This window comes from Brienomyrus brachyistius, chromosome 19, assembly GCF_023856365.1.
Source record: "Brienomyrus brachyistius isolate T26 chromosome 19, BBRACH_0.4, whole genome shotgun sequence".
In the NCBI taxonomy this organism is placed as follows: domain Eukaryota; kingdom Metazoa; phylum Chordata; class Actinopteri; order Osteoglossiformes; family Mormyridae; genus Brienomyrus; species Brienomyrus brachyistius.
The window spans coordinates 8,028,512-8,049,953 of NC_064551.1; the positions used below are offsets into that span (position 1 = coordinate 8,028,512).

General features: G+C 48.2%; 1 protein-coding gene across 1 annotated transcript; it reads right to left on the reverse strand.

Moving 5' to 3' along the window:
* Window positions 1-1,313: 1,313 nt before the first annotated feature.
* Window positions 1,314-10,579, reverse strand: LOC125715017 (uncharacterized). The gene is made up of 2 exons (XM_048986208.1): window positions 4,943-10,579; window positions 1,314-4,572 (listed from the first exon to the last, which is right to left on the reverse strand). The coding sequence occupies exons 1-2, from the start codon at window positions 6,171-6,173 to the stop codon at window positions 2,438-2,440; spliced, it is 3,366 nt and encodes a 1,121-aa protein (XP_048842165.1). The 5' UTR covers window positions 6,174-10,579; the 3' UTR covers window positions 1,314-2,437.
* Between the last annotated feature and the right edge of the window lie 10,863 nt (window positions 10,580-21,442).

A 21,442-nucleotide genomic window follows, 5' to 3' on the forward strand; every position in this document is an offset into this window, starting at 1 on the left:
AAGGAATAACGAAGCCTAAACGGTGATGATCATGAAGCAGCATCTACGAGGAGCCCTCATGAGAAAGGTCTGACTTGGGCAAAGAAAATATTGAAGTTGCACGCTTCATGGTGTCGACCAGAGGCCTGAACAGGAATTCCCATCTTACTGGCAGCAGCACGCACAGCCAGAGGCAATACAACTTTGAAAAAAAATTTATAATATCTTCATTACTTTTAGATATGAACCGACTGAAACTATAGCTTGACCAAAAATGTTTTACAAGCAATATATACAGATTCATTCTGTATTTAGTGTGGTCTCTCACTGGTATTAAAAGCTACGAACATGAAATGTTGTAGGAAATCTAATTTGGTGGCAGGTTTTATCCTTTTCTGTCTATCTTTCATTGATAACCACACAACCTCAGCAACAACTTGTCTATATTTTTCTTGTTTTCCTCTACTTATTTAGAATAAAGAGACTGTGGAGATGTCTTTGGAGGAGTGCTGGACCTTTTCTATACAATGTTCTGCAACCTGGACAGGACAGACCAGCTCAATTCAGAGGAAGAGATCTACATGTATGCACTGCACTGGAGCTTTCTTCCTCATGTCCAGAAGCTGGAATGGAATGGATGGATGGCTGGAACCATCATCGATTGTGCACAGAAGGAAATCAGTCAACATATCATTTATGGACGCAAAATTAACATGAAGGAAGTGAAGACCTTCTCTAGGTTTGTTTAAGGAGGAACATTTTTAATCTTATGTGCTGGTCTTAAAAATCAACATAGCTGACAAGTAACCAATATTCATCATTTATACTTTACATATGAAGAGTATAGGATACTAAATAGGTGTACATTGCGTTACTTCTGTAATAGACTGAATCCTTTATCAATTCAATATGCACTGTTTATTAACAATGAAGAAATGCACTGGACAAGAGAAACCTACTGTATATTATGCTTTCTTTGCTTATTAGATTTTGTAAAAATAGTTACAATATTTAAAGTTTAACATCTGCAGATGGATGATGGACTACTTAAATAATTGCTCCCAAACAGTTCAGTTAGGAGTGTTAATATAAAAACATACACACCTTTTAAGTTAAGCAAATAAAGCTTCTATTTTCAACTGAGTCGCCATCTTCCCAGTGCCTTCTTCCCGGTTTTCACACATGCGTGCCAGACACTGCCACCCTTCCTTGCCTCCAAAATAAAAGTTTCCTTTTTTGTTGGTACAAGTTAATTTGCTAGGTGATACAGATACTGTTGGAGTTAGACTCCACCGAGTCCGTTGATGAGGGAAGGATGCAGTCTGAGGCGAAGGTTGGTTGCAAGTCAGCTCTCTTTAATGACGTCACAGATTGCAATCAGGGAGCACACTTAGATGCACAAAACAGTACATACCAAGAGTAGCTCAATATCTCTTGTCAGGGTCTGGTTTTTATACCCCGTTTAGGGCGTCTACTGTTCTTGTTGGTATTTTTCCAGTTGGCGTAACATACAAGTGTTGTTTTGAAATTACTGGCGTTAGTCCCCACACCCGTTCCCTTTTACCTTGTCTTGTTATGTTGCAATTTAGCAGCGTCAGCGACCCCCTCCCTTGTTATGTCCCCGCATGTCAAGCATAAGCTTAATGTCACCGCGACCCTGTCAATGTACCTTCTGCTTTTCTAAATTTACTTGCACTTCGAGGAGGGCCGGAGCCCCCCTTTTTGTCCTGCCTATGTTCCAGTTCCAGTTAGTTCCCCATTCTCAGTGTGACAAAGGTTAGCACGCGGCCTAGCCCCCCTTCAATTCCCCCTTTTGATCTCTACTAAGAGATCATTACTGGTTTTAATGATTAAATTGCTTTGCGCGAAAATTTGTGGTATCCCCATTTTGATCTCCGCAAGGAGATCACTACTTACAGCGGGCGCTCCAGACTAACCAGAGACAGGCCGATGACCCCCTCCTCAAACTCCCCCACCTCTTTAATCGGCAGCAGAGGCATCATGGGCACATACGTGTCAGGGGGTTCCTCAGCCTTTTTCTCTATGGCGGTGGTGATGAGTCTGACAGCGAGAGCCCGCAGGCAGGGAATACAACAACATCCACAGGTAACGGTTATTGCGAGAAACGTAGCGATTGATATAAGTAGCGAAGCGATTAGTCCCTTAACTTAGAGGCGATCCAGTCCTCCCACACGTGCACGATACCAGACTGCTCATGTAGGGTGTAAGAGAGGGTGTGGAGACCTTCTAGCGCCTTAGTGACAGAACCGTACATTTTCACCATCGGCATGTTAGTCACGTTATACGTCATACGCATTACTTGCTTTCCCCCAAAGTCCCCCTTTTTATCTTGATCATCATCATCATCCTGGTCCCGATCTTTCTCTGGTGGATGAGGTGTAGTCGTCTTCTTTCAGTCAGGGGTGGACTACCCTGCTGGTTGCTTCAGGTCAGGGGATTATTCTGCCCCTACTGCTGGGACCTGAGTTACTGCCGGTTCAGCCGAACCGGGTTGCTTTGCGCTGTCGGCGAGGTCCTCCTGGATCTCGGCAAATGATCTGCTGGGCTCTGCTACCGCTGCGCACTGGCTCCAATGGTACCAGGTTTCACCTTTGCCTTTCAGCCGCACCGCGTGAGACGTCCGTTCCGTGACTTGGAAGGGGCCGGTCCACCTGGGCTCTGACCACTTCCTTTTGATGACCTTCAGAAGGACCCACTCCGCTGTATGTGGCTTGGCTGGCTGGGCCCCTGGTCTCGTTTCCTGGACCTGCTTGGAGAAATCTGTCACCAGCACCTGTAACTCCTCATAATATGCTTTGGCCGTGCTTACCCCTCCTTGTTCTGGTTTTCCCTCGAGTCCTCCGTAGGGCCCGGGGAATTGTCGTCCTGTCTGCAACTCGAACGGAGTGAACCCGGTTCCCCGATTTATGGAGCACCTGATTGACATTAGTGCCAGGGGTAATGCCTCAACCCAATTCAATTTAGTCTGTGCACAGATTTTTGCCAATTTTTGTTTGACCGTCTGGTTCATGCGTTCCACCTTCCCCCGGGACTGAGGATGATACACTGTCTCGAACGCATGTTTAAGTCCCAACGCCCTTTCTGCCTTCTGCAGATCCTCGCTTTTGAAATGTGAACCATTGTCTGACCTCACCCTCTCGGGGAACCCATGCCTGGGTATATAGTGGTTTACTAGGAACTTCACCACCGAGGCCCCGTCTTCTCTCCTAGTGGGCCAGGCTTCTGGCCACCCTGAGAATGCATCCACACACATCAGTACATATCGCCTCCCCCGCACCGGTATTATCATGTCGGTGTAGTCTAGGACTATTTCCTCTCCAGTCCTATGACATGCTGGAAACTGACCCTTTTCTGGTTTTAGCGTGGGTCTCGGGTTGTGCAGCGCACAGATCTCACAGCTTCTCACAAACTCCTTTACCATATCCTTCAGGAACGGATGCCACCATGCTCTCAAATTGTGAAGCATCTGTCCTGTCCCTACGTGCCCCACACCGTGTGCCTCCTCTATGACCTGTTGCCTAATTCCCAGAGGGAGGGCTGGCTTCCCCTCCCTGTTACACCACAGGCCCTCTGTTTCTATGCCCCCCTTTTCTGCCCACATGTTCTTCTCCTCTGGGGAGGCTTGCGCCTGCATGACTCGGATCCTGCTTGAGGTCAGCCTGCCCTGTCCCTCCAGTTCCTCTTCTACTGTAACCATCTGCCTGCTTACCTCATACCCCGCTGCCACTTTTGCTTCCGCATCTGCTGCTTGATTGCCTTGTGCTATCACTGTCCCTGACCCCTCATGTCCTTTGCACTTTACCACAGCTATTTTCTCCGGAAGCATCAATGCCTCCGCTAACTCTCTCATATCTGCCTCATGCTTAATCGGTTTGTTTCCTGCCGTTAAGAACCCAGCCCTCAGCCACTGGCTGAGTTCCACATGCACAGCCCCCACCGCATACGCTGAGTCTGAATAGAGGGTGACTGCTTTACCTTCGGCCAATTTCAAAGCTTCAATGACTGCCCTGATCTCCGCTCTCTGGGCCGATTGGGCCCCCTCCAGTCTTTCTGCTTTCAGTGTCCTGAATCCCAGGCCTTCTCTCGCTACCACTGCAAAACCTGCTTGCAAACTTCCACTCTCTGTTCGAAAACAACATCCATCGGTAAACCACTCCTCCGTACCTTCTATCTTTTCGGCTGTTAGGTCCTCCCTGACCTTTTCCTCTTTCCTAACCCTGGCCTCACATTCGTGGGGTGCCCCTCCCCCCATTCGATCAGCCATGTTGATGCCCTCATGGACAAAAGTTAAATGTGGTGCCTCTAAAATTTTGCTGAGCCTCTGCTGTCTTAGAGACGTCATTGTGAACGTTTGTGAGTTCACATAGGCCACCACACTGTGCGTGGTCAGGATGTGTAGGGCATGGCCCATCACAATGTGTGCTGTTTTCTGCACGGCTTTTGCCACTCCTGCCACATGTCTGGTGCATGACGGATGTCGCTGTTCTGTGGTGTCGAGTTTGGTGCTAATATACATCAATACCTTCCTCTCTCCCCCCTTTTTCTGAAACAAGACGGCGTTCACAGGGGGCGGCATGGTGGTGCAGTGGTTAGCACTGTCGCCTCACACCTCTGGGACCCGGGTTCGAGTCTCCACCTGGGTCACATGTGTGCGGAGTTTGCATGTTCTCCCCATGTCGTCGTGGGGTTTCCTCCGGGTACTCCGGTTTCCCCCCACAGTCCAAAAACATGCTGAGGCTAATTGGAGTTGCTGAATTGCCCGTAGGTGTGCATGTGTGAGTGAATGGTGTGTGAGTGTGCCCTGCGATGGGCTGGCCCCCCATCCTGGGTTGTTCCCTGCCTCGTGCCCATTGATTCCGGGATAGGCTCCGGACCCCCCGCGACCCAATAGGATAAGCGGTTTGGAAAATGGATGGATGGAAGACGGCGTTCACGACGTCTCCAGTTTCAGAAACATCTAAATGAAACGGGAGAGAATAATCAGGTAACGCCAAATCAGCTGCTTGGGCCAACCTCTGCTTGAGAGAGATGAAAGCCTCCTCTGCAGGTTGATCCCACGTCAGAGTGGCGCTGAGGCTCCGCAGGCCATGTGGCCGCACCAGAGCCCTCAGGGGTTGCGTCAGACCTGTGTAATCTGCAATGTAAGTTCGGCTGTAGCCGGTCAGTCCCAAAAAGGACAACATGTCCTTCACAATAATTGGTTTGGAGTGATTCAGGATGGCTGACCGATGGGCCGGAGAGAGCCCTGTTCCCTTACCTGACAGGACCCTCCCCAGGAAGGACACCACCGTCCGGGCCACCTGTATCTTATCCTTACTGACCTTAAATCCTTTTTCTGCCAGCCAGAGGAGCACTGACCGCGTTGCCTCGAGCGCCGCCTCCGCTGTCGGGGCCGCGATAAGCAAGTCATCGACGTACTGGACGAGGGTGACCCCATCAGGGAGATGGCAGCCCTGCAACGACTGCTTCAACACCTGGTTGAAAATCCCAGGAGACAGAGCAAATCCCTGTGGGAGTCGCGTGTACCTGAACTGGCATCCCCTGTACGTGAACGAGAATACATCCCTGCAGTGGGGTGCTAGTGGTACAGAAAAGAAAGCATTAGCCAGATCAACGCAAGTGAACCATGTTTGGGACGGTGTAAGATTGGTGAGAGCGACGTAGGGATTAGGAACCGGAACAGTGGGAGTCAGCAGCAGCTCATTGATAGCGCGCAAGTCGTGCGCCATACGATACTTGCCTGTTCCTGCCTTCTCTACTGGGAGTATAGGAGTATTCCACTGAGAAGTGGACCCTTCTAATACACCCGCCCGTAAGAGACCGGCTACAGTCTCTGCTATCCCTTCCTCTGCCGCTGGTTTGTGTTGATATTGCTTGACCCAGAGGGGTCCAGCACTGGGGTGCAGTAGGAAGTCGACGGGCGTGCAGTCCACCAAACCAACATCAGTGGGGCTGGTGGACCACAGTGAGTCTGGCAGAGAAGCCAGTAGTGCTGCTGCACCGGGATGATCCATCTTTTCCCTACCATGGTCCCTAGACAATTGTTCATGCTGTAACATGGCTGTGTCTGTCACCTTAGTTTGAATACAGTAGGAACTGCAGGAGGGGGAGTACGAGATTTGAGGGATCTGGGTGAGAACCCAGTCCGTAGCCGAAATGGCTCTTTTCACCATTGGGCCTGATGCTTAGGATGTAGGGCGAGTGAGACGTGTGGCACCGTCTCCTCTCCCATCCTGTACCAGGGCAGTTGCTCCGGAGACAGGTGGACTGCTGAGGCCACCCCCTCGGGACCTGCATAAATGTTTTGGGAAGCAACTTGCCACTCGTGGCCTTCCAGTTGCTCAGAAAACAGGTCCCCATACCATTCTGTGGAATTTCGGTCATAAAACAGTGTCACATGTGGGGGGTCGGGCGGAGGAACGTAGGGTTCCAGGAGGGAGATCCAGGAGCGCCACGCGGAGTACACCGCCAGGATACCCGCCGGGCTAGGCTGCAGGAGGCCCCAGTAGATGTCAGCCACCGGGTGTTGTGACACAGGTTGCATCAGCCACTGCCCGGTGCCGCCTGTCGCTCCGTCACATGGCAGGCGGGTCCCTTCGGGGAGGGTGACAACCAAACCATCAGCATTACACAGAATTGAAGCCCCCAGCTTCACCAGCATATCCCGCCCCAGAAGGTTCACAGGCACTGCAGCGGAGACCACAAACAGGTGTAGAAAGGTCTGTCCCCCCAACCGCACTCTCACAGGCTTAGTCACTGGCAGTTTCTGCTCTTCCCCGGAGAAGCCCACAACGGTCACTGTAGTGGTGGAAAGATGTTGTTGGTTAGGCATCACATTCAAAGTCGAATATGTGGCCCCTGTGTCCACCAAGAACGGCAGTTCTTTGTCCATGACCATTAGGGACAGCATGGGGTCTGCCCCCCCTGCGTCCCGGGCCACCCGTGGGCACCGTCACTGGGAGGGGTCTCCCCACTCCCAGTCCTCGGATCCGGTGAGGGTGGGGTACTGCCCTCCTCCGGGAACAGCCTGTGGATTGGGTGCAGTCGCTTGTCCTGCTGGGGGTCCTCCTTGGGCCTGTCCTGCCCCGCACTCCCTGGCCCAATGACCCACAGCCCCACACCGGAAACAAGCTCCCTGCGGTGGCCACCTTTGCGACATACCCCGGCCCCATCCCCAGTTCCCGGCTCCCCGGCCTCGGCCCCCACGGCCTCTTCCCCATTGCTGGGGACCCCAACCTCGATTACTGTAATTGGTATTTTGTCCGACCCATGGGCCGAACTGGGGTGGTGGTGCTCCTGCCACCATCTGTCTCCCCTGCCCTTTCTTTTTGTAAGTCTGTGCTTTTTGTCTCGCTTCTCCCACCTGCAGTTTCAACAACTGTGTCTGTAAATCTTTCAGACCTCCTTCCTTTTTTGTGGCCTCGTCCCTCGCTCTCTGAAGATGATGCAACACATGTCTATCCCACACGGGGGACTCAGCGCCTGGGAGGTCAGGATTAGCCAAAATAGCTGCTTTCACTTGCTCAGGGACACCTTCCAGGACCGCTCGCCGGAACCACTCCTGCTGAACCCCCGCCTGCCCCGGGTGACACCCAGTTCTCCGCGTCCAATCCTCCTTACATTTATCCAGATATTCTCTGGGGGGTGTTTTAGGGTCCCACGAAAATTTTGGCATGCTAGCCCCACTTGGGGCGGGGAACATCTCCCGCATGGCTTCCCCCAAGCCCAGCACTACGTCACACTGTCACCGCGAGTGAGTGTCCCTGCCATTTCCTCTATTTCCTGCAGAGAATGTTTAGTGAGGCACCTCGCAGCCACTGCTCTGAAATCACCCAAGGCCAACTTTGTTCCCTGCGTCAGCTGGTCTAATTTATCCATCCAGTGACCTCCCCCGTCTGCAGGGGGGCATCTTGTCTGCTAGTGCCTGCACGTCCCCCAAAGAGAACGGCTTGTATCTCTCTGGGCCCCCTGAAGCCCCCCTTAATAGGGGAAACTGCTTAGACTTCAGGCTAGGTCGCCGCTGTAGAATGCGGGACCTGAGAATCAGTTTCCCTGAGGATTCCCTTCTCTCCGGCTCTACCCCCTCGCATTGTTCACCGTCCAAATCAATCAACACTTTCTCATCCTCATCTTCCTCACAATACCCCGACAATTCACCGATAATCTCAACTTCCCCTCTCCTAACCCGTGCCCGGTCTCGGAGAGGGGTGAGGCTGCCCCGATTACCCTGGGCTGCCTCCTCCTTTTGCTCTCTGATCACCCTTTCCTGGAAGGCTTGCTTAGTGCTGCCTTTACCAGGGGTGCCCGTACTTTCTCCCTCGGAATCCCTAGCGGTTTCACAATCCGAGTCTCTTTCCTCCACACTACCGCCATCCCTTCCCAGGAGGTTCCCTTCCCCCTGGGTTTGAACCTGAACCGTTTCCCCGGTAACATGTATTACTGGACATATGTGCGCCGGGGGAGCGGTGGGAAATCCCCCACGGCTGGTGTACGCCGGGGGTTGTTTGTCACTTTTCCTAGTTCCCTGCCCCTCTGGGACTGGGTCACAGTTATCGTTATCTCCACTTTCCCTATGCAGGTGATCGATCCCTTGCCAGAAAATGGCTAGGTGAGCCCACACTTGCCTCTCCTACTCCTGTTTCTCTCCCTCTTTTCTCCACTTTCCCCGTTGTAACACCCCTGCTTTGTCCAGCTGACATCCTGCCTCATCTTTCAGGCCTCTATGCTCCCTTTCCTTACGCCATAAAAGTGCTCCTAATGATTGTCTATCCTCTGGCTTGTATCCAGCACTTTTCACTGCAATACCCATACGCTTCCACGCATCTGCCTTCTCTCTCTCTGCCCTTTTCCTGTGCTGCTTTACCCACTGCTATTTTTAGCAACTGCATTTGTTCAGACAGAGGCTTCCACCGCCCGCGCACTGGTGGACGCCAGCCTCCGTCATCCAATTCTCTATCAAATTCGTGATCCATATTTTACCTTAGTCGACCTATCCACACTTAGTACACCTTTTCGCTGTCACTGAGTGCCCCACCAATAAACACCACCAAAACATAAACACACACACAATTATCAAGCCACGGACAACAGTAAACAGTAAACAGTAAGTAATCAATCGTAACTGCAAAGAATAAATGGCTCTATGTACACCTTATCTCACACCAGTTCCCCACCAACCCCCAGTCACCAACTCGCACTAAATACACTTTATTTACAAGGGTAGCTTCGAGGACTCTATACCTCGGGCCTACAATGACCCGTTTTCGGGAGGATGAACCTGACTCCTCCAGCCAAACGAGCTGCTTGGGGGTCCTATATCCCCGGGCTGCTCAGTCCCAGCTGTCCTACTACCTGCCAGCAGTAGGTGGGGTGCCAATCCACGGACGGGTCCCAGACCCTTGCCAATAGGTTCTGTGACGGAGGTCCCTGACCCACCGTCACATCTGAGAGCCCTCTGTTTTACAGGGTCCCTGACCCCCTGCGAAGGCTCCCAGGTCCCAGACCTTCTATCACAGCGCTTTCCTCACGGGTCCCAGACCCTCCTCAACAGTACTTCTCCCTTCTCTCCTCCAGGGTCCCCGACCCTTCCACACCGGTGCTTTCCTCCTGGGTCCCAGACCCTTCTACAACAATACTATTCTCACGGGTCCCAGACCCCTCTACAACACTACTTTACTCAAAGGTCCCAGACCTCTCCACAACGATACTATTCTCAGGGGTCCCAGACCCTTCAACAACACTACTCTACTCAAAGGTTCCAGACCTCTCCACAACGGTACTATTCTCAGGGGTCCCAGACCCTTCAACAACGATACTATTCTCAAGGGTCCCAGACCCTTCAGAGCTACACCCCCAACAAACCCTCGCCCCAATATTGGTTGACAGATCCTGAGACACTTCCAGCCACTTTTTAGGAATAGCCAATATGCAGAGTTTGATAAAACAGGCTCTGCCTACCTTTTTCTCTGGGCCCCGTGGCTGTCCGCGTCCGCAAGACCCCGTCTCTGGTTCCAATTAGCACAACCTCCTCCTCATCCCGGACGAGCCCCCAAATTGTTGGAGTTAGACTCCACCGAGTCCGTTGATGAGGGAAGGATGCAGTCTGAGGCGAAGGTTGGTTGCAAGTAAGCTCTCTTTAATGACGTCACAGATTGCAATCAGGGAGCACACTTAGATGCACAAAACAGTACATACCAAGAGTAGCTCAATATCTCTTGTCAGGGTCTAGTTTTTATACCCCGTTTAGGGCGTCTACTGTTCTTGTTGGTATTTTTCCAGTTGGCGTAACATACAAGTGTTGTTTTGAAATTACTGGCGTTAGTCCCCACACCCGTTCCCTTTTACCTTGTCTTGTTATGTTGCAATTTAGCAGCGTCAGCGACCCCCTCCCTTGTTATGTCCCCGCATGTCAAGCATAAGCTTAATGTCACCGCGACCCTGTCAATGTACCTTCTGCTTTTCTAAATTTACTTGCACTTCGAGGAGGGCCGGAGCCCCCCTTTTTGTCCTGCCTATGTTCCAGTTCCAGTTAGTTCCCCATTCTCAGTGTGACAAAGGTTAGCACGCGGCCTAGCCCCCCTTCAATACCCACTAGAGCAAATAATTATAATGCAACCAGTGCAAGAAAGTTGTCATGCCCGGCGCGTCCGCTCCTCGTGTGTGCCACGCCCCCTGATTACCCACGTGTACCTCCCTGATCTTCTCCAGCTTTGTCCGCTTACTTTGATTAGTCTCTGTGTATTTAAGTCCTGGTCTGACTCGTTTCCCCTGTCCGTCATTGTAGTTTGTTGTGCTTATGGTGTGGTGTAGCGTCTCCTGCCCCCATTTCGGTAATAAACCCCAGTTTTGCCCCGTATTTGCCAGTGTGCCTGCTGCTTGCTCGCCGCACCCACACGATCGCCGTTCTGCTCGCTAGTGATCGTGACAAAAGTAATTGTCTAGTTTTAAATCAGAAACTTAACACTATGCACCTTCTGTTTGCATAAACATTAAAATAATAACATAGCCATTACCTTATGTAACCTTAACCGTCAGGAATTTTACCATGGTTTACCATGAACCCTTTTATCCCTAATTCCACCCAGCCCTGGAAACTCTGGTAGGGCTCTCTGAAAACTCTCCTGCAACGTCTTTTGTCAGACAGAGGGTGGTGCAGGAGACTTGCAAGCATGGGCATCTTCTTATTTTTGTCCAGTCTTCTTATAAGACTCTAAAAGAGCTCTAAAAGCTAAAATCACTAATCTGCAAGATTGAAAGAGTCTTATTATTAAAAGTGAAATTGATATAGTTAATAAGTTTAATGATTGTTTTGCATAGGTATCTGTAGAGCAGTGGTCCCCAACCTTTTTGCCACCATGGGCTGGTTTTATTCCATTATCATTTCCCCGGACTGGTTGGGGACCGTCTTGTGACGTGCGTAAACGCACAATGGTCCCCAACCTTTTTTGTGCCATGAATCAATTTCATGTAAAACAATATTTTCACGGGCCGATATAGAAACAACTAAAAACAAAGTGTGTAAAAATACAACTCACCATCCCGCTGAATTAGTGGCAGCCCTGAGCTTGTTTCTCTCTTACAAGCCGGGTTGGGGGAGGGAGCAGAGACGTGTAACAAAGATAACGAGGTGCGCAATATTTAACTACAGTAAATCCAGTTATAACGTTATAACTTCAAGGGACCTGGCAAAACAGTCCATTATATCCAAAATCCGTTATATCCAGAGCTGCTGTATGCCCAGAACACAACTACAGGACACCATTTACTCGTGCCACACCCCAGCAGACACATTTGTGGCATAGATTATTATATTGTACATGTACTAAGTATGGGGCGGCACTGTTGCCTCACACCACCTCTCGGACCCAGGTTTGAGTCTCCGCCTGGGACACATGTGCATGGAGTTTGCATGTTCTCCCCATGTCATCGTGGGGTTTCCTCCAGGTACTCTGGTTTTCCCCCACAATCCAAAGACATGCTGGGGCTAATTGGACTTGCTAAATTGCCCGTAGGAATGCATGTGTGTATGAATGGTGTGTGAGTGTACCCTGTGATGAGCTGGCCCCCCGTCCTGGGTTGTTCCATGTCTCGTGCCCATTGCTTCCGGGATAGGCTCCGGACCCCCCGCCACCCAGTAGGATAAGCGGTTTGGAAGATGGATGGATGGAATTTAAGTATTAGCAATAAGGTTGTGCCATATCAATCGTCCACGATAACACTAGCATACATTTGTTTTGTGATAGAAAGTGTCATATCGCTATTTCAATGATATAGCGATGCGATTAGGGCAGCCACTTACAACAATATTTTTCTGTAGGTTAATTTATCAACTATTTTACTGATGGTTTGATTAATCTATGTGATTATTTGTTCTCCAGAAAATCATACTGACCGTCTCATTTAAGTTAAGTTTATTATGACAGCAACATACTGTATGTTATTGTAGGGCATACGTCATGGATGCCGGAGTTTCACCACTATGTGGACATTTATTTACGCCCACAATTGTATGAGCCAGAATTGTGACGGCCAGAAGTTAGTAATCTGCATGAATTCGTCATATCCTTATGTTTATTAAATTCACTTTTATAGAAGCGATAAGCATGGAAGTCATAAGCTTTGATGAGGCTATATTTGTCATTGAGAGAAAATGACTTTCTTCTTCCCATCATATTTTCCTTGCATGCCACATTGGCCTCAGGTAGCTAGCCAGAAGTAGGTAGGTCACTGCAAGACAAAATAGGGTGATCAAGGTACTGTGACGACTGTGAGCAGTAGGGAACGGGGAATCAGGAGCAAGCAGACGGGAATCCAGGAAACGAGGTTTATTTAAACAAAGCGACAAGGCAAGGCACACACGGTAGGCAACGCCAATGACCGGGCTGGGGAAACAGACTTGAACGCAGACTAAATACACAGGACTATTCAAACTGACAGAAAACAGCTGGTTACAATCGGGGTAGAACACATGGTTAATAAGGGGGCGTGGCACACACGAGGATAATACAAGCAGGTTATGACAGGTACAGTAAAAAAAAAAATATTACAGTTTAAATTTTTTCCATATGTTCTCATGTATAAGAAGACCCAAAATGAATGCTGTAAGTGGACTACTTGATTACTATAAGCAGATTATTTAAACATTATTTGTACTGGAATGATTCTGTCCCATAATAAATCACCCATATATTTATGAAAAATAAACAAACATCTGTCTTTCCAAAAAACTTGGCACAATAATCCATATGATTGTTTGTCACAGCAGAGCTGAACGGCAGGTGCTACTCTATCACAAAACCCAGTATGATCCCGATTTCTCTTGCAAATAAAAAACTGACATTTTTAATGTAGTATGACTCGATATATATACCAAACATTTATCATGAGAAAAAGTGGAGTGACATGATTTTGACCTAATTAAGTGCAGAAGCAGAGATAAGCCTACTTTGTAACCTCCAGATTGTGCTGCTTCTCAGCTAGGTTGAGGTTATGTATAATTTCCAGCAAAATTACCAAATCTAAAACTAGTCAGATGTGTGTGAGTGAATGATGTGTGAGTGTACCCTGTGATGAGCTGGCCCCCCGTCCTGGGTTGTTCCCTGCCTCATGCAAATAGCTTCCAGGATAGGCTCCGGACCCCGTGCGACCCAGAAGAATAAGCGGTTTGCAAAATGGATGGATGGATAATCATTGTGAGTGCACTCATCACCGAGGATGCTGATCACTAGTTAATTCATGAACCTGGACATGTTTATTTTAGTAGTAATTAGGGATGTCCAGATCCGATCACGTGATCGGAAATCGGGCCCGATCACGTGGTTTCAGACTCGATCGGAATCGGACGTTAGCTCCCGATCAGGATTCGGATATATATGTATATATATTCTCATTATTTTTTAACACATCTATAGTTATGCGGTGGCCCAGAGTTAGACCTCTTGACTCCACACAGAAACAGCAACGCGTGCGGCATGACATCACTTTGTTGCAGAGACGCTATTGGTTAAATGCCGGCAAAGTAGAACACAGAAGCAGCTTGAAGCGGAAAGCGCGAGTATGTCTGCGGTCTGGAGGTATTATATTAGTTGATGACAACAACATTGCCATAGCAAACTGTGAGATATGTAAACTTGGGATTGCAAGTGGTGGAAAGGAAAAGGCTACATTTAACACAACAAACCTAATACAGCACCTCAAAAACAAACACCCGACACAATACAGCGAGTTTACCCAGGCAACCCAGCCGAAGACGAGTCAGCTCACGCTGCAGGAGAGTTTGAAGAGGAGAGAAAAAATGCCCCGTGACAGCGCGAAGGCACAGGACATCACAGCCAAGATAGCACAAATGATCGCAATGAGTGACCTGCCATTCGCCTTTGTAGAGAACCCTGGATTTCTTATGCTTATGGAGCACGTAGAACCTCGATTTGAAATGCCGTCTCGCCACTATTTCACCGAGAAAGCTCTGCCAGCCCTTTATAAGAAGATTTCTGACAAACTACTTGTCCTGTTATCAGATGTACCCTATGTTTTGTTCACCACAGACATCTGGAGTTCGTCCGTAGCTCCCATGTCTCTACTAAGCCTTACCGCACAGTGGATTGGCTCAAGTTTTGTTTTACGCCGTGCGATCCTACATGTCCAGGAATTTCGCGGATCGCACACCGCAGAGCGCATCCAGCAATCGGTGGAAAAGATGATAAACAACTGGGGAATTGACAAGCAACGGGTCCACGTAATTTTGCGTGACAACGCGGCAAATATGAAGAAAGCTATGAGGGATATGGGAGTGCCGAGTGTGGGCTGTGTCGCCCATTCCTGTCAACTCTGTGTGCATGAGGGCCTGCTGTCTCAGCGCAGCGTGACGGAGACCCTGGCCAATGCAAGGAAGATTGTAGGCCATTTTAAACACTCCCCGTTGGCCTACTCTCGACTAGAAGACATACAGATGGACCTAAATATGGATATCAAGCGCCTACAGCAAGATGTACAGGTGAGATTCCTCTCGTAACTTTCTTTAATGTATTTCTATTTTATTATTGTTTCCCATACACTTGATTTAGTAAGCCACTAATACATTATGTGCTCTGCACCTAATTTGCACAAAAATAAAGTGAATCATGTTCTCTTATGTGCAGACGATGGAACAGCAGCCCCTACATGCTGCAGAGCCTACTGCAACAAAAACGTGCTCTTAGTGTCTTTGCAGCTGAGTGCACTCTACCAGCAACACTGACAGTTCACCAGTGGGAGCTGATGAATAAGACTGCTGATCTGCTATCCCCCTTTGAAGAGCTGATCAGAGTGTGAGCAGGGAGACTGCAACTGCAGCTGATGTGATCCCTGCCATAACAGGTAGTTTGTATTTTTATTTATTACTTTATACTGTAACATTTATTGATGTTATTTAAAACAAACTATAATCCCATGCATTCATTAAGTCATTCATTTACTCATTAGTCCTCAGACGTGTTCTGTCTCGGGAGGATGATGATGACCAGGGAATAAAAACAATGAAGAGGACTCTGCTGGAGGCAGTGCTTCAGCGCTTGTGAGTACCACATCAGCAGAAACTCAAGTGCAGATCTACCTCTCAGAAAAAAACACCCCTAAGAAAAGCGACCCACTTCAGTACTGGAAAGAACATGCTAATCAGTTTCCCTCTATGGCTGCTGTTGCAACCCAGTATCTCAGTGCCCCCTGCAGCTCTGTGGACAGTGAGAGACTTTTTAGTGCCGTTGCAAATGTCCTTGATGAGAACAGAAACAGGCTCAAACCTGACAAGGTAGAGATGTTAGTTTTCATTAAGAAAAACATACATTTCCTTCTGTGAAACTTACTACTGTGATGACAGTAAGAGTTAGGAGTGCAGTTCCTAAAAGCACATTACTGTCTTTGCAAACACTGTGGCACTTTTATTTTTTTTATTTGTTTACATGCCTGCCAGGTATTTTAAGTTGAGGTGCTATTTGTTTTTATATTAGACTTTTTTTTTATATTTACTGTTGCACTAGTCCAAAAGTGAAGAATTTATGTTATTTATTACATGATTGTTCAAGCTACTTTAAAGAAGTGCTCTGTTTGTTAACAGAGTTGTTGAATGTTAAAATAAGGTGAAATAAATAAAAAATAAGGAACATCCTTTCCTCGCTCTTCTTTATTCTTTTTTTTATGTATTATAGAAGTATCGGATCGGGACTCGGTATCGGTAGATACTCAAAATCAAATGACTCGGACTCAAGGGCAAAAAAACCTGATGGGGACATCCCTAGTAGTAATACTAGTCAATGAAATCCTCTGTCAGCATATTTACAGCCTTGTATTCTTTGTTATTTATTCATAATTTTGTTCATATTTTATTTAGTTATTTATGTTGCTGTGGGAGTGGAAGCATCAAAAGTTGTTCAGCCTCCTTTGATTAATTCACCTGAGGTAGACAAAGATGTACTGACATACTGCCCTAGTATTACTAACTTATACTCTGTGTGCCGTTATGTACAGCAGCCAAAGAAAGGCTCCTGAACTTCTGATTCAGGCACTTGATAAGGTTTCTCCTAAAGGAAGATTCTCAATGGATATGAACAGAAAACAATGTCTCACCAACCTCTCCATCAGTGACAGTAGGACAGAAGACACAGCTGTGTATTACTGTGCAGTGAAGCCCACAGTGACACAGAGTGTGTGTCTGATGGTACAAAGATATTATATTATATTATGAAGATATTATAAAATGAATGCATGGTATTGGATAATATAAAATGTAGAAAAAGAGAACAACGAGTCCTAGAATAATATAGCAAAAAGTCCCAAATAGATAGACTTGTTCTAAGCTGATAGGTGGACCTTGAAAAAGTAGAAGAAACTGGTATCTCCAGATGGCCAAATTTTCTTTGAACTGCCTGGACCATGAAAGGCAGAAGTAACTGGAATGTCCAGATATCCGACTTGTCCTTGATTTGTCAGATGACTGTCGCATTTTAGGCCATAAAAGATGTATGCATTTGTTGCTCGGGGAGCAGAACATGAGACGCATGATTGCTGAGTGTCTGTTCCCTTTGAGCTCATCGAATAATAAAGTTCTGTCAAACACTTAAACATCAGACTTTGAGAAATTTCTTCCACAGATTTGGGGGCTCGTCCGGGATCGGAGAAAGGGAGCAGCCAGAGCGCACGGACGGCGAGGAACGAGGTGTCCTGTTAGAATGGAGTGGTGAGACGTCACTGCCAGCCAAGGAGCGAGGAAAAAAGTTACTCGATCCGGCTCAGGACGAACGCCTGGACATCCCAATCCGATCAACGGACCAAAATTGAAGGGAAAAAAATTGTAAGTTGATTTATTAAATCACAAGTCGATGTTTAAGTCTGTATAGTATCTATATGTGCTGTTTGACAAACTTTGGAAAAAGCGCTAGTGGATTGCGATCCACAGGAGGATCCTCGTATTCACAGGAAGGTGAATACAGGTATTTGCAAGGAAGCAAATACAGGTGTCTACAGAGACACAGGTCTTTCACAAGGAAGTGAAAGGGTTTTCACGAGGGAGTGAAAACAGGCCGGTTGGTTGGCATTTGCCCCACCGGGGTATAAATAAGGTTGTGTGTGGAAACTGATCCGTTACTGGCAACTGGCAGTTAACACGGCTCTGCCGGGGGCAGCCTGATAGCGGACTGAATCCTGCCAGGGAAGTGAATGAATAGTACCTGCCACGCAGTGATTCGTGTTGTTGTTTGAATGTGTGAAGCGTGTAAATATCCTGGTTGTGATGAATGTGAATGTGTTGTCTAGTGCAGAATATCAGGTAAACGAACTAATAAGCGTCCAGAAAATTAGACAGAGATACCAGCGTAAAAAGCGGATGGAGGCCAAGCGGCCGGGGCCAAACTAAATTTGTCTCATTTATGAGTCAACATTTATATTGCTGGAATGTGTGTCTGGTGCGCATAATAAAATATTAATTATATTATTCACCAATCCTGCTAAATCAAAGTATTCGTTTGTGTTCATAATAAATAGCTAGCTCTGTCGCAAGGAAGGAATTTGCTTTTGCTTTCTCGCAAATTCTGTTGCAACGAAGAAACTTGCTTCTGCTTTCGCAACGAAGTAAACTGCTTAATTTCCTGAAGTACTTCGTTGAGGGTAACTGGTGAACAGATAGGAAAAGTCATGGGCAGTTCAAATAGCAAAGAGAGCAAATGGGCTCCAGATCATGCATATGACCCAGAGGGTATGACAAAATTTGAAAAACAAATGAGAAAACACAGTTGTCGAAAGCCAGGCTAGAAACGTATATGTCGCGATGTGGTCGAGACTGAGATGGGAGAGTTTTAGCAAAGAATGTGCCAAATGGACCCAGGTTCAAGTCTCCGCCTGGGTCACATGTGTGTGGAGTTTGCATGTTCTCCCCATGTCTTCGTGGGGTTTCCTCCGGGTACTCCGGTTTCCCCCCACAGTCCAAAAACATGCTGAGGTTAATTGGAGTTACTAAATTGCCCATAGGTGTGCATGTGTGAGTGAATGGTGTGAGAGTGTGCCCTGCGATGGGCTAGCCCCCCATCCTGGGTTGTTCCCTGCCTTGTGCCCATTGCTTCCGGGATAAGCTCCGGACCCCCCACGACCCAGTAGGATAAGCGGTTTGGAAAATGGATGGATGGATGGATGATAAGCTTGAAAAGTGGATATATGTGGCTAAATTGAAAGAGTTAGAGAAGGAAAAGGCAAATAATAAGGGACTGCGGGACAAACTGGGGAACAGGGGGACCAGGGAGTCAGTGGAGTTAAACGCTGAAAGGGCCAGGAATGAGGCTCAGGCGCAATCCCTCAGCATGGTGTTACAGAATACTAAGAAGAAAAAGGAAGAGATACCTCTGTACCCTCCTCTGCCGAATGTGCCTCCTCCCCCTGCTTATCATCCTCAGCTAGGAGCAGCTGCAGCAGCACCGGCGTCTGTGGAGGCCACTGCCCCTCCCTCAGAGAAGAAGGAGGAAGATGACGCAGTGGGGGAAGCAGGAGCCCCGCCGCTGAGACAGAGCCAGAGACTGCTGCAAAGGGGGAGAGACTCAGGCTCACAGCCATCGCAGTTGTACCCCTTGGTGGAGATACCTGACCCAAGGGGCCCTGCGCCTGATGGAACACCAAGGATGGTGTACTGTACGTCCAGCGCAACTGGGACTTGGCAGAGCTCAGAGAGGTGGTCAACTCCCTCCCAGATCCACAAGAGGTGGGGAGACACCGCTTCTGGCAGGAGGTGATGAACCTGGACGACGTCTACCAGCACCACGACTCCACTGCACAGCCACTTATGTGGAAAACCCCACACAACACGATTTGGATGATATTCAAGACTTCATGGGGAATGGATTTCCTACAGAAATGATTCAAATTGACTGTATTTATGTGGGACATCAAGCCACTGCTGTTTCTGTGACACTCCAAGAACAACAGCTTCGCTGGTTCTGCCCTGGAGATGAAGGCGTTCCACATGTCTCCTTGGGAAAGGTAGAAGGTAAAAACTGGAAATTTCTAGGATTATGGGTAAAAGAGTGTAAGGAGCGAGATGATTGGGTGAATGTGGAGAAAGGTAGATGGGTAACTAAGGACGGGACTGTACAAAGGTATGACAAGGTTTTAATTGTTGAGGTAAAACGGTAAATTCATTGCGATAATAGAACAAAAGGGCAATCTGTAGAGATTGAGGATTCACCGGCATGGCTGGATGAGATCCCAGAAAACTTTTGGGCAAAGGGGAAAAACGATTTTGGGCAAATTGTGACGGCTGAACCTCTACGGGTAATGCCTAAGTCTCAATACAGACCATAGCGCGTGCAGTACCCCCTCTCCAGAGAAGCAGAAGAGGGAATTGAAAAAGTGCATGGCGATTTGCTGGCTCGTGGGGCCATAGCTGAGATAAGCTATTCTCCGGTGAACTCCCTCATCCTGCCAGTAAAGAAAGCAGATGGGTCCTGGAGATTTGTGCAGGACCTAAGGGGGGTAAATGACTCAGTGTATCCGCGAGCGCCCATAGTCCCTAACCCAATCACCATTCTATCATCCATACCCCCAGAGTCTAAATGGTTTTCAGTTATTGATCTGGCAAATGCTTTCTTCTCTGTCCCAGTTCACCCAGACTCTCAGTACTGGTTTGCACACACCTTTAAAGGGAAAAGGTACACCTGGACAGTCATGCCACAGGGCTATACTGAGTCACCGAGTGTTTATGCTCAGGAGCTAGGAAAAAACTTAGAGCGCTTCACCCCCCAGGGGGAAGTACACTGGTGCAGTATGTGGATGATTTGTTGCTGTGTGCAGAAACGAGAGAGAGTTGTGAGAGAGATACGCGAGCGTTGTTGTTGTTCTGTGCAGAGAATGGACATAAGGCCTCTAAAAACTACCTAGGACATGTCCTGAACTCCCAGGGTAGAAAGCTGGGAGCCAAAACGGTGGAAGCTATCACCCAGGCACCAAAACCTGCAACCAAAAGGCAAATGATGAAATGGATGGGTATGATTGGCTATTGCTGTCCATGGATTCAGGATTTTGCCACAAGGGCCCAGCCCCTGCAAGACCTAATGCATGGTAAGGGAATGGGACCCCACGATGTGTTAGAATGGACAGATGAAAGCGAGCGGGCATTCACTGATCTAAAGCAGGCGCTTTGTGTGACCCCGGCATTGAGGGTCCCAAATTACAAACGCCCGTTTCAATTGTGTGTGGATGAAAGAGGTGGTTTCATGACTGCTGTTCTGGGACAGGAGCACGGGGGCCAATTCTGACCTATTGCTTACTGTTCTAGGAAGTTGGACTCTGTGGCGTGCTCCCTCCCTGCGTGTCTTCGGGCTGTGGCAGCCACTGCTGAAGCTGTGTTAATGTCATCTGATCTAGTGCAAATGCATCCTCTCCAGGTCTGCGCCTCTCATGCAGTACATGCCCTTCTGACTCAGGCAAAAACCTCTCACCTAACTGCTGCTAGGCTGATCTATTATCAGAACGTTTTGCTAACTTTAGCAAACGTGACGATAGAGTGATGTGGAGCAGTCAATCCTGCTACACTAGCTCCCACTGAGGTGGACGGTGACGAGCATGATTGCATTGAGGCGACCCAGGCATTGGCAAAGCCTAGGGATGACTTGGAGGAGGACCCCTAACAGAGGGAGAACTGGTTTTTGTGGATGGGTGTTCACTCCGGCTGGAGAATGGGGAGCCCTCCACATCATATGCAGTTGTCCGGCCGAATGGGGAACTAATAGAAGGAGGGAAGTTACCAAGGACGTGGTCCGTGCAGGCAATAGAGCTGTATGCCCTAACTCAGGCTTGTAATAAAATGAGAAACCAAAAAGTGACTATTTTTACTGACTCAAGGTATGCGTTCGGAGTCTGTCATGACCATGGGGCACTGTGGAAACAGAGAGGATTTCTCACAAGTTCAGGCAAACCTATTCAAAATCAC

Bases quoted from the DNA above. Each gene is read 5' to 3' on its own strand.
- LOC125715017 (XM_048986208.1), bottom strand. From the start codon at position 6,173: ATGGTGAAAAGAGCCATTTCGGCTACGGACTGGGTTCTCACCCAGATC. The intron at 4,573-4,942 runs GAGACGTCGTGA...GCACCACCATGC, and splicing joins TTTAGATGTTTCTGAAACTG to CGCCCCCTGTGAACGCCGTC.